General features: G+C 37.9%; 1 protein-coding gene across 3 annotated transcripts in view; it reads right to left on the reverse strand.

Annotated features, from left to right (window-relative positions):
- NBAS (NBAS subunit of NRZ tethering complex) overlaps positions 1-13,210 on the reverse strand; it is a 149,327-nt gene that overhangs the window by 96,321 nt on the left and 39,796 nt on the right. For all 3 annotated transcript variants that reach the window (XM_039334803.1, XM_039334812.1, XM_039334799.1), the window contains exons 20-21: positions 12,037-12,141; positions 9,564-9,700 (exon numbers count right to left, since the gene is read on the reverse strand). In XM_039334803.1, the coding sequence (XP_039190737.1) occupies positions 9,564-9,700; positions 12,037-12,141 (242 nt within the window). The remainder of the gene's footprint in view (positions 1-9,563; positions 9,701-12,036; positions 12,142-13,210) is intronic.

Consider the following 13,210-nt stretch of genomic DNA (forward strand, 5'->3'; position numbering starts at 1 on the left):
TCCCGGTGTTTTGTTTTCGGTGGGAAACGGGTCCAAGTGGCTCTTTGAGTGTTTTGGGTTGCCTACCCCTGGTATAGACCCACATCCCTACATATATGTAGCAAATAAATATTAAATATTTTCCATCTTGAATATACAACGGAAGGAGGAAGCTTGAGAGTTCGCAAGGTTAATGCTATATGGAATGAAACTCTGGTTGAATCTGGATGTTCTGCTTCAGATACCACGAAGCCTCCTGCCAGATGGTAACAAGAAAAACAGGTCGTGAAAATGTGTTTGCTACAAAGTCTTGAAAGAGAGTATGCAAAATTCTCTTTCACTAAAGTTGCTTGTCACTCACTTCTCATGAAAGTTAAGTCAGTAACAGACCGTTTAGATCAGGGGTCCCCAACCCCTGGTCTGTGGACCAATACTGGGCTGCGGCATGCCAGCAACCGGTCCACACAAACAAGGAAAGCCCCATCCACAGGATGCAGCCAGCATACAAAACCACGCCCCCTCTGGTCTGTGGAAAAACCTCTCTCCATGTAACCGGTCCCTGGTGCCCAAAAGGTTGGGGACTTCTGGATTAGATGTAGTAGTGTGTTCTGCTAAAAATAAAACATTTTGAGCCAAATCAACAAACATAACACATGATGCATACTCTGTATGTTCTGTAGCTAATAACATATAAACATTTGCACTTAGATTTACATGTAGTAAAAGATAAAGACTCCCTTGAGCCAAAGGTTGAATCTATAGGAACAAGCCCACAGTTTTCTTGCCAAATACAGAAGGGATTTTCCACTGTCTTTTCCTAGGATGATTTTTTTTTTTAACTGTCATAGTTTAGCCAACCGCCCTGGGATTTGTTAATACAACCTTCTATAAAAAACTAAACAAGTCAATCCTATTTTAGATTCCTTTTGAGATTAGACCAAGTTACCTTTAAAATATTATACAATTTATGTTAATAAATGAACTGCACTTACAGCTCAGTCCTAATGCTTTTCACTTACATATAAAACCCAATTACTTTAAATTGGATTTATTTCCATGTATGTTTTTCCGTGTATTTTTTTTCTTTGAAGGAGATGGGCAACTTGGAAATGTGAAATACAAATAAAATAAACATTTGATTAAGATTCCTGAGAAATATAATCAATGCAAAAAGTACCATATTGAAGACGCTACCTTAATTTTGAGATAATTTCCTCTTTTTTTCTTCAAACTTTACTGGCTAGTTTCTACAACGGAATTTTAAAAACGTCCTTCACTCTCCATTTTTTTTAAAAAGAAACCACCCCGAAACATAATAAACTAAATTAGATTATCACCCCTTCTTCAGAAAATGTGTTGCTTTTCTGGCTATGCAACAATTTTTTTCCTTAGTTTTCCTTGCCACCTTCCCTTTTTCTTAGAAAAATCTTCTAATCTAAACCTTCATAGTAGACTTGGATGCTACAAAAAAGATATAAGTGTGTGTGTGTGTGTTGCAACATTGTTTTGCTGACAAGCACAATTGAAGGCAATATAATTCATTTTTCTAGTTATTTTGGAATGGTAGATGGTATATGTCAGTGATGGCGAACCTTTTAGAGACCGAGTGACCAAACTGCAACCCAAAACCCACTTATTTATCGCCGGGTACCAGGTCATGGCAGACTGGGTGGGTGTGGCCAAGGTAGGTGTGGTCACCTTGATGTTGCTTGTGGGGAGGGATGCCTTTGGGGATCGGACAGGGTTGGGGGAGATCCAGGGGGTCTCTGGCAGGTGGGTGGTGGGCAGGAGGCTCATCCTGAGGGGTGAGGTGAGGCAAAGTAGGGTGGGGGTGCCATTGTCACAGGACAAGGTGAGGCAGGGACCGGGGCGGCTGCTGCCTAATACCATTGGCCCCCGCACTCAGAGGACAACGAGCACATGGGGGCCGACAGTGTCCGTCAGTAGCCACAGTCTGCCGGCTTGTCAACCAGCGCACTCTGGGGCTCTGCAGCCCACCCCCAGTTCAGAGAAGGTGCCTCTGAGCTGGGTGGTCGGCAGACAGCTGAGGAGGTGATGCAGTGGGTCATGCCCAGGAAAAGGAGAGCATGTGAAGCCAGGAGAGATGGGATGGGGGGAGGGAAACTAGCCATGCTGGGATGCATCTGGCCACGTGGGACCTCGGTGAGTTAGCAGGCAGCTGGTTGAAGGACAATTGCCATCTCCAGGGCATGGTGCACATGCCCACAGAGAGGGCTCTGAGTGCCGCCTCTGGCACACGTGCCATAGGTTTGCCACCATTGATATATGTTATGTCATTTCTTTAAATGAAATAACCCTGACATTTTAAACAATTTTCACCAGAAACATATCCCTCTACATTAGTCTATTTCTCCTTATATAGAGGTTTCTGAGGAACCCTTGAGCCTCTGCTGCTCTCTTTACAGGAAATATTGAATGACATTTATTTATCCCATCCTGAAGCAATATTCTGCATTAAGTCAGAACCTTATTCGTTGTTTCTTCTGTCTGATTAGGATTCCAATGTATGCTCCAAGGCTGCTTAAATTTGTGTTTCTACTTATTTTTTTTTCTTCTATCTTTTTTCAATTATGACCAATTATCAGAGACTGCCTGGACAAGTCCCTGAAGTTTTCTTGGCAAGATTTTTCAACAGATGTTTGTTAATCTTGGTGATTGCCCCTATCAACTGTCTTATTTTCTATATTTACTTCTTTTTTTGCAATTTATGCTTACTTTTGATTATACCTATTGATTTTAAGTATGTGTGTCTCTGCATTCATTTGATATACATATTTGATGTATCTTGTGTCTTCCAGCAATAAGGCCATAATAAAGATAAAGATATACTTGAAAGATTCAGCTGCTACTTGTTTCAATAATTCCTGCTGTGCAAACTTTCACAAGGGGCCCTTTGCAACTGTGCTCTCAGGGAACAATTTATATAAAAGCAACTACACAAACAAAATATTTAAGAAGACTTGTTTAATTATAGGACTGAGGCACTGAACACTTTAGAGGATTTCAAGTAAACAAAGTATCCCAAGGCATTCTTCTTATTAAAAGAAGAAAACAAAATGTAGTTAAAAGATTAAAAAGGGCATCTTACCAATTCTACAGAAGGACTTTTTCATCATAAGCTACAACAATCATTTCATTTGGCCAGGCACATAACTATATTATATTGAACAGATTTGAAAAACAAAAATATGGGAGGCATAGCTTCCAATATCCATTTCTATTGCAGCTGCCTGATTTTTAGAATCAGTTAATATCAGTGACTTGCACAGGACCTGAAAATTATCAATGGCAGGAAGCAGCCCAATTATAAATACATTTTATAGGCATTGCAAATAGCAATAGCACTTAGACTTATATACCGCTTCATAGTGCTTTATAGCCCTCTCTAAGTGCTTTGCAGAGTTAATATATTGCCCCCAACAATCGGGGTCCTCATTTTACCGACTTCGGGGAGATGGAAGGCGAAGTCAACCTTGAGCTGGAGAGAACTGAACTGCTGGCAGTTGACAGAATTAGCCTGCAATACTGCATTTTAACCATTAAGCCACCATGGCTCTTGGGGTCCCCAACCCCCAGTCCATGAACCAACACTGGTTCATGGCATGTCAGAACCAGGCCACACAAACAAGCAAAGCCCCATTCACAGGATGCAGGCAGCACATGAAACCACACCACCTCCAATCCACAGAAAAACTTCTCTCTATGGAATTGGTCCCTGATGCCCAAAAGGTTGGGAGCCACTGTCTTAGTGGATAGTGGATAGACATCCCAATATTGTAAAGTATGAAATTTTCCTCTAACAAAATACGGTACAATTAACAACTTTGAGTTGTCAGAAGCTATCTCACATCAAGTAATTGAATGAATGCATTGTAAAAGTTCAGCAAAGATTGGAACAATACCACAATAATTTTGCAAATAATCTATTCTGATGGCTCTTTGTCAATAAAATCAACAGAGGGACCTGATACTGAAAGTAAAAGACACACAGATCAATAGCATACCAGTCTGACTGAAAACAGTCTTCAGCTTTCTCAAATAAATGCCCAGGATGCCAATTGGCTGTCAATTAATTTTCTTCTCCCTTCATTACATAATTAGCTGAATTAATTTAATAAGACACTGCAGCATGGGAGTTGTTATCAGGATGAGGTCAAATATCAAAAGATGTATCTTAAGAAAAACATTTGAAGGTAATTTAGTGCAGACAAGGGAGCATATTATCTGTTGCTTTAAAAATGTAAGTTCTCTTTCACCACATTTCATGACAGCCATAAATGGCTTTTTAGAAAAATTATAGCTGATGAGGGAATCATTTACCTGAAATTCCTCTGTATACGTAATATGTTGGCTGTAACATTGCAATATTATTTTTAATGCATTGAAAACAGAAACAGAAAATTACAAGGCTTAAGCTATATGCAGTTCTATTGCTGAGGAAGGACATGATTTTTTAGAGATGTTCTCTTAAACCCAAATGGCCATACTCTTCAGAATATAACAAAGTTTTAATTTTTTTTTAAATTACAAAGAATGTCCCTCAAATCTGAGTATCTAAACATTATACATTGTGTTATTAGTTTTTCAACTCTACCACAACTTTTAAAAAGAGACTAGATTTGAAAGGGGGGGGGGATAACTGTTTTGCCTTCTATTGAAACCATATCATTAAAAATGCTGCCTTAAGACTAAATAATTGAAAACTAGGACTAAAAGCTAGCAGGGATAGAAGAAAATACAACAACAAAAAAACTGGCAGGGAGAAATAGACTAATATGTAATCTGTAGATATTAAGAAGCAAAGACATTTTACCCCAAAATATTAATGCCTCATCCTGTCAGACCATTTTTTCCCTGTCTTCTCACTCTCACATTTATGCGCGCTGATTTGTTTTTTGAAACGAAGGATTGTAAACCAATTGGTTTCTACCATTAAAAGCCTTTTTCATCCATCAAAGACTTATATTAAGGGAACAGAAAATTAGCCACACTATATTATCTCCTAGGATTTTCTGAAAATTTTCCAAATGTCTAAAGGAAGTTTATTAGAAAATGATAGTTTCTGAAAATTTCATTACTCCTTTCGCTAGACCAGGGGTAGGCAACTTGGCTGGCTCAGGAATTCTGGGAGTTGAAGTCCACGAGACATAAAAGAACCAAAGTTGCCTACCCCTGCACTAGACTAAAAAAGCATGAAGGAAATTTGGATAGATTGTATTACTATCCTCTCTGTCCATCCTCTTTTTAATACTATTCCCAGTACTACAAGAATATTGTCTTTTCTATACTGCAGACAGGAATTAGTGGCAACTAATGTAGACAACCCATGAGTCACACATGGCCCTCCGCAGGCTTTTGGGTGAACTGCAGAGCTCTCTTCTACAGTTCATCCTCAACTTACAGCCACAATGGGTCCAAAGTTTTGATTGTAAGTCACTGATGGACCATGTCACTGGACTCAATTTTACAACAATTGTGTCTACAATTGTTAAGTGAGTCATCAAGAGAATCACATAGTTATTAAGTGAAGAAATGTTAAACAAATCCAGCATATCCAATGGAGGTTTTTGGCCAAATTGCACACTGCAGCTGGTCATAAGTGCAAGCCAGTTGCCAAAAGCCCAAAATGTGATCACATGATTTCAAAGATCAATAATAGCTTTTTTGAAGTCTGTTGTAACTTCAAACTGTCATAAGGAACCAGTCCTAAATTGAGAATACTTATACATTTATTAAGTTTCTGTGCCATCCATCTCTGGGTGGCTCAGTTTGAAATCTAATTTTCTGACAAACAACAGTGGGTTAATTTCTACAGACAGCTTCTGGAATTGGACAAGACCCCACGTTAACAAAAGCTCATGGTCCCCTAACCAAGATCTGCTATATTTGTCCCTTCCCCTGCATTTAGTCTATGAGACTCCGTCTCTCACCTGTATCTCCATAACAGTATTTTCTGGGATAGAGAAGACCTCAAGAGAAAGGAATAATGGGGAAAAAAGTCTTGTCACATCTAAATGCAGAACTATTATTTTAAGCATGAGAAGAAGCATTTTCACACTGCACTAAAACTTGAAAGAGCTTCCTTTAACATGGCACAATAAAGACCAAAGAGCAGCAACATTATCACCCCCAAAACAGCCAAGTGCTTTATCTGAGAAATGAACTATATAAAATGAAGATTTGATTAGGTTGTCTAAGAGGCTCTTCATTTTGCTAAGAAAAAAGTTAAGTCACCGTGTGTGTGTGTGTGTGTGTGTGTGTGTGTGTATGTGTGTGTGTGTGTACGTAGAGAGAGAGAGATTCTGTTTTTAAAATGTCTCACATTTTAAAATATTTCAACACATTAAAAATCATAATATGATTTAGGTACTATAAAAAAAATCCTGAAATTTAGAGTAGCAAATGCCATTTCTTTTATCTTTTTTTTAAGTATTGAAAGAAAAGAGTAGAAAGGCAGCTTTTCTTTTTAATAATGACAAGCCCCCAAAATTACAACATATTGTATCTAAAATTAGGTAAATACATCATGCCAGCTTCAGATGTATTGATTCTTTTAAGGCCCTGTCTGAACAAAAGCTGCTTTCTTTTAAATGGAGCCAACTCAGTGAGTAAAGCAATTAAACACTGCAAACTGTTGAATGTAACAACCCAGAACACATTCAAAAATGACTTTTTCTCATTACTGCTAGCTCTCACAAATTCTGATACTAGTGAAATATGCTTGTTTCAGACCTTGCAAGTTTATTAGATTTTTTATTTTAATACTTCATTAGGAACTGTCTACACAAAAACCAGCTCTTTCCGGTAAGCTGCCCTAACACCCACTATTCTTTTTAGAGAAAGAAATCAACAAGTATTGCACCATCACTTATACTTCAAGATAAGGATAAATAAATATCAGATTGATCAACCTTAAGATGATGCATACAGCAATCTATTCTTCTACAAACACCAAAAATGTAGTCAGTAATACAGTATATGTTTTAAGGAGAAAGACACCCAGATAATACTGGGAAAGACCACTATGTAAAACCCAGGGGAGCCAATGGCTAGTATTATAAAGTATACTGAAGTGGCTGAATCAGTAATCCAACATGGGACAAAGAAGCTTCTCATGGTTTGATTACTGAACCAGGCATACACTTAGATAACAATAGATTTCAAACAGTTGAAGGGAATTCATCAATAGACTTCAAATAGTTGAAGGGTATTCTTCAATAAAGAATATGTGTGAACAGTAAAGAAAATGATAGGTAATCCCAAACAGCAAACACATACTTTATTTTAATAAGATGAGATATGAATAAGCCTTTAGCCCTTCTTCTTCTTCTTCTTCTTCTCCTTCTCCTTCTTTCTTCTTCTTCTCCTCCTCCTCCTTCTTCTTGTTCCTCCTCCTCTTCCTCCTTCATCATCATCATCATCATCATCCTATCCACTGTCTATCCATTGCAGAATGAAGGCCTCTTCTGCATGTTTCTAACCAATACCCATGGATAGTCCATTAGCCCATGTATAATCTCTTTAGTACAAACACAATAAAAAGAGAAGCCCGCCATTAAACAATATTTACAATTTTGTCCATACTGAAAAGCTATTGTGATTATTGTAAGGAAGCAAAGCAATATAAAGTAAATTCAAATCATGGTTTAATATGATTGACTTGCTGTAAAAAGAACAACTATAGTTTCCTGACTGAGGCATAAAAGCAAACCAAGCTTAGGAATCTCCTGATTTCTTAGCATATTCCTTTGGAGGGAAAATGGATATCTTATAGTCAAAGGCAACTTGGTAAAACCATCACAAAGCTTATTCCCCCCCCCTTTTTTTTTTTTTAAATTGACTGATACATGGGGATTTTTCTGAAGGGGAATAAGTTCTTTAAGGCTGTTTTAAGTGAATTCGGGGAACAAAGGTGTCATGCTAATTAATTCTTATGTTTCATTAATCATTGTAAAAATGGAATATGGTAGCTCCACTCCACAATTATCCTAAATTCAGAAAGGAACAGACTAAATGTATGGGCAAAAGGGCCTGCTTACTGAACAAAGGTAAAACTGAAAATATTATGGCATGTCTGCTCTTGGACCATTATATAAATTAGCAACAACACTCAAGTAATGGACAATTTCCTCTTCTCCCCTGGCAATAATAGTTCACTAAAAAACAAACAAAAACCTCTACATTTCCGATAAATTTATACTTCAGACATAATATTTTGTATTAATGCAGAGAGCTTTGACATTTGTCCAGTTAAGATTTACTTGCCTTTCTCAAGATGCTTCAAAGTAAATTTCTATAAATAATATGCAATTTAGTCTACCATCAAAATTATAGCTCAGTGCACTCCTTTCACCTTCTCAGTAGGATTCTGGGTAGACATCGAGAAGGTTGTGCTATGTGTAGTACTATTTCTCGCAACACTTGATTCCAAACTGATAGGTTCAAAACACAGATTGACCAAGAACTTTATCATTTATTTCACATTAATCAGGTTTAACCCTAAAAACATCAAGGCCCACTATAGCATTTGGTTTCTTGGAGATGACAAGAAATATATAATATTTTCATTGAGTTCTAAAAAGATTGCAAGGAAATTGGCAGACTAGAGCATTCATGGCATAGCAGTGAAATGAGTGAAATGGAAACACTATTTAATTTACAACTAATTTGCCTTAACTGGGCTACTTTATTGCAAGCCGTGCTATCAACTAGATTGGAAATATCTTTACAGTGGGTAATCATCACATGCCAATCATTTGCTCACAGAAACAAATGTTCTAGAAATTAGGGTTTTAGAAATGATTCTGAAGAAGCAGGCTTCATGTGAGCACAAAGTTGTTCATGAAAGCAGCCACACCACTTTTTCAGGCTTCTACAAAAATCTGAATAAAGTTGTTGCTGCCTTCAGTGTTGACCATGGACACTGTCTGAATAAGTCCTTATGATTAATTATAATTATTCAACTCCTTAAAACTGCTGCATCTTTCTTCAGATTCCCAAGGAAATTTAATTCTTCCAAATCATATGAAAACCCATTGGAAATTACATTCAACAAGCAATAGGCAAGTTTATGAAAAACACTGAACAATTCTAGGCAAGAAAGAGCAATAGTTACCCTCTTACCAGATGGCTCCCTATGTCCCTTTCTTATTCTGTTCTTTTTTACAGACTTTTGGTGACATAATTCAATAAGTATTTTATAACTAGTAATGAGAATGCTGATGATGATCAATGACTATTAAAGTGGGAGGAGGAAAAATGCTCTTCTGAAAAAGGGGCATCCTTAAGGTACACATCTGACATTTCCAGTATAGCAAAGAGGAAACTTGCATTGTACCTACATTAGACACTAATTAATTGTTGGGGAAAAAAGCAACAAACCGAGCAAAGTTTTGCTAGAAATGTATGTGTTGGGGATCTCTCCTAAGCAGCACATGCCCCTTATATTTTAAATTAACTTATTACTCAGGAATTCTGTTCATTTTATTAAACTGAAACCCCTGAGTTCCAAAAGTGAAATGTATAATTTTCCATTGATGTGTAGAAAGCAAGTATACACTCACCAAGCTTCAGGCAGCAAAAAAGAATATTCATGTGGGGAGGTAGTTTCAGGAAAATTGGAGAGAACTGGCAGCCGATATGGAAGCAGAACTGATCCATGATAGGTAAATAAAATCTCCAAGCCTCTTACGTTACTTTCCTAGACAAAGAGTTCTGTTTTAATATTCAGGAAAAATTATACATTCTGCTTTAAAAAAAACTGAACACAAAATTAATGGGAAGTCATGTAATTTTCTTCTTTGAAAAATATAAGTAAATCTCTAGAAATATTTACTTACAGGAGGAATTTTTTTTTTGAATTATTTGTAAATTGGGATTAAGGGTGCTGTTCCACATTTTTTGAGAATAAAAGACAGTTGAAAACTAAGAAACAATGACACGAAGGCAAATGACTGCAGAAAATACTGCTGAGATGCAGGAGTAGTCTTGAAGATTAACTGGTGCTTGGGAATGGCTATTTACCCAGTAAATGTTTACCCTTTTTGTTACAGTTAAATAATTATCCACTAGTTTCCCTATAGTTAAATAGCTTTTTTCCCCAGCTTCTTCTGATTCGATTTTCATTCTGTTCTTTTTCTTGTTTTCCTCCCCCCCCCCCGGTCCTCCTGGAAAAAGGGAAAGGATTTATGTATTTCCATGTGTGAAAGTGAGGTATATATGACACAAAACATGGGTAAGAACTAATATGAAATGAAATTAATTTTATTAACAGAGTAGGCTTTTTATAAGCACTTCAAGTGGTAGTACGAAATTCATTTTGTGTGTGTGTTTACATAAATATTTGTTTACTGGCTTTTTAGCCCTGATGATGTTGGGAGTCCCCAACGAAAGCTCGGCGGTTTTTAGTAAAGTATATTTTTATACCTAAACTCTGCTGGTGATCGTATTTTATTTATCATATATATATCTTGGCGTATTCGGGTCTTTTCCCGTGTAAGATTGAGAGTATCTTGGCGACGTTTCAACGAGGTCCCACTCATCATCTTCAGGCTGGGGTCTTCGGCTTCGTGCTTGTGTGAGTAAAGTGTGATCAGAGCTACCATCTCTCTATAAATACTGGTGTGTGTGTGTGTGTGTGTGTGTGTGTGGAGTGCTGGTTTTGTTGCTGTAAGTGGATTGGTTGGCTGTGTTGTCACACGCTAAAGCTCAGGATGTTACAACACAGCCAACCACCCAGGATGTTGCAACACAGAACTCAGGATATCACTACACCAGATCTCAGGATGTTATCACACAGTCCATTACCCAGGTCGTTACAACACAAAAGACTAATGGGCACACAGCACCTCAACTACTCAGGATGTTACAAAAATGCCGAACAATCAGCAAACAATAACTCCAACACAGCCAACCAATCCACTCACAGCAACAAAGCCAGCACTCCACACACACACACCAGTATTTATAGAGAGACGGCAGCTCCGATCACACTTTGCTCGCACAAGCATGAAACCGAAGACCCCAGCCTGAAGATGACGAGTGGGACCTCGTTGAAACGTCGCCAAGATACTCTCAATCTTACATGGGAAAAGACCCGAATACGCCAAGACCTGCGTACCTGTACTCGTGAAAATCTATGAAAAGAAATATAAACACACACACACACATCATACATACACATACATACATACATACATATACCAGATTCTGCCTTTTTTGAAATGTGGCTTCTGGTGGGTATATGTGCATGCACAAATACACATTAACATATTCATTTGTCACACACAAACATTTACTTAGGAGTTGTTTCAGAGTAGGTTTCAGACAGAGTTATTCAAAGTGCACTGAAGATGTCCCCCCGAATAGAGACGAAACGTTTGCAGCCAAATTGCCAAGCTCGGAGACCAAACAAACAGCCCAGAGTTATCAATTCTAGCAGAAAAGATAGGTACTGCAAGATTTCCTTGTCTGTATTCTTGTTGGGGGAGAATCTATTTATCCTTAGCGGGAGATGTCTTCCTTTCAGGTAAGTATCATACTGCATGTTAAGAATCCATTGATTATGATCAATAAACCGAGAGTAATCTGTCAGTATTCTTTTCATCAGCCAGCAGCATGTCATTAATATTTAGATAGAAAAAACAGTGCCCCCCCCCCAGAAGGGGAAGTCTATTATCACTAAAAAGAGACCTCACATATTATCTCCCAACAGAAAGTGACTGAGGGACAGTTTCCTCCATAGTATGGGATAAAGCCATGGGGAGAAAGGAACAAAAGAACCCTTTACTCCCGTATCAAATGAAGATAACACATCAATTACTGTGTGCCAAATAGAAATCGTATTTCAAACTGACTCCACAGGTACTGTACAACCATACTTTGCTTGAGAATAAGCTGCTAGCACTCAACATGGTTTACTTCCAAATAGACCTGAGAACCGCTGTGCTGCATTTTATGCTGGCGCCATTAAATACCAATTAAAACACTTCTAATCTATAGGAAAACCTTCTTAGTACAAGTTAAAGGAGGGTATACCCGAGCATATGTTCTTGCAGAAAGCACAATATTTTGACTGCGGAACTTCCTGAAAAATTCTGCATCATAATTTTGCTCAGCAGCATGTGGTCCTCCAAGGATTTCCTAAAGGAAAAAAAAAGCATTATTTAAGTAAAGATATTAGTTCTTAGTCTACATGTGGTTTAAGTGATGTGACATTGCTGTTTTGAGTGCATTACAGAGAGGTGACAGCTTTGTATATTTTCATTCCAGCTTTTTTTTTTTTACAAAATTACATTAAAAGCACAAACAAATTGAAAATACTTGATAATAATAATGATGATGATAAAGTTGGAAGGGACCTTGGAGGTCATCTAGTCCAACCCCCTGCTCAGGCAGGAAACCCTATACCATTTCGGACAAATGGCTGTCCAGTTTCTTCTTAAAAACTTCCAGTGCTGGAGCATTCACCGCTTCTGGAGGCAAGTTGTTCCACTTGTTAATTGTTCTAACTGTCAGGAAGTTTCTCCTTAGTTCTAGGTTGCTTCTCTCTTTGGTTAGTTTCCACCCGTTGCTTCTTGTCCTGCCTTCAGGTGCTTTGGGAAATAGCTTGACTCCCTCTTCTTTGTGGAAGCCCCTGAGATATTGGAACACAGCTATCATGTCCCCTCTCGTCCTTCTCTTCATTAAACTAGACATACCCAATTCCAGCAACCGTTCCTTATATGTTTTAGCCTCCAGTCCCCTAATCATCTTTGCTGCTCTTCTCTGTACTCTTTCTAGAGTCTCAACATCTTTTTTACATCGTGATGACCAAAATTGGATGCAGTATTCCAATATGGCCTTACCAAGGCATTGTAGAGTGGTATTAATACTTCACGTGATCTTGATTCTATCCCTGTTAATGCAGCCTAGCACTGTGTTGGCTTTTTTGGCAGCTGCAGCATACTGCTGGCTCATATTTAAATGATTGTCTACTAGGATTCCAAGATCCCTCTCATAATTACTACTATTGAGCAAGGTACCCCCTATACTATACCTGTGCATTTGGTTTTTCTTGCCTACATGTAGAATCTTGAACTTAAAAAATCTGATTTGTTGGAGAAAGAAGCCGATAAAAAGAAGAAATCTGTTAAAATACAAATTTTAGCATCCATGTAGCATTCCTAATGTAAAAATGTTGTTGCAATACAGTCTTGATGTTCATTATTGT

Source organism: Crotalus tigris, unplaced genomic scaffold, assembly GCF_016545835.1.
Source record: "Crotalus tigris isolate CLP2741 ecotype Arizona unplaced genomic scaffold, ASM1654583v1 scf7180000017546.9332058, whole genome shotgun sequence".
Lineage (NCBI taxonomy): Eukaryota > Metazoa > Chordata > Lepidosauria > Squamata > Viperidae > Crotalus > Crotalus tigris.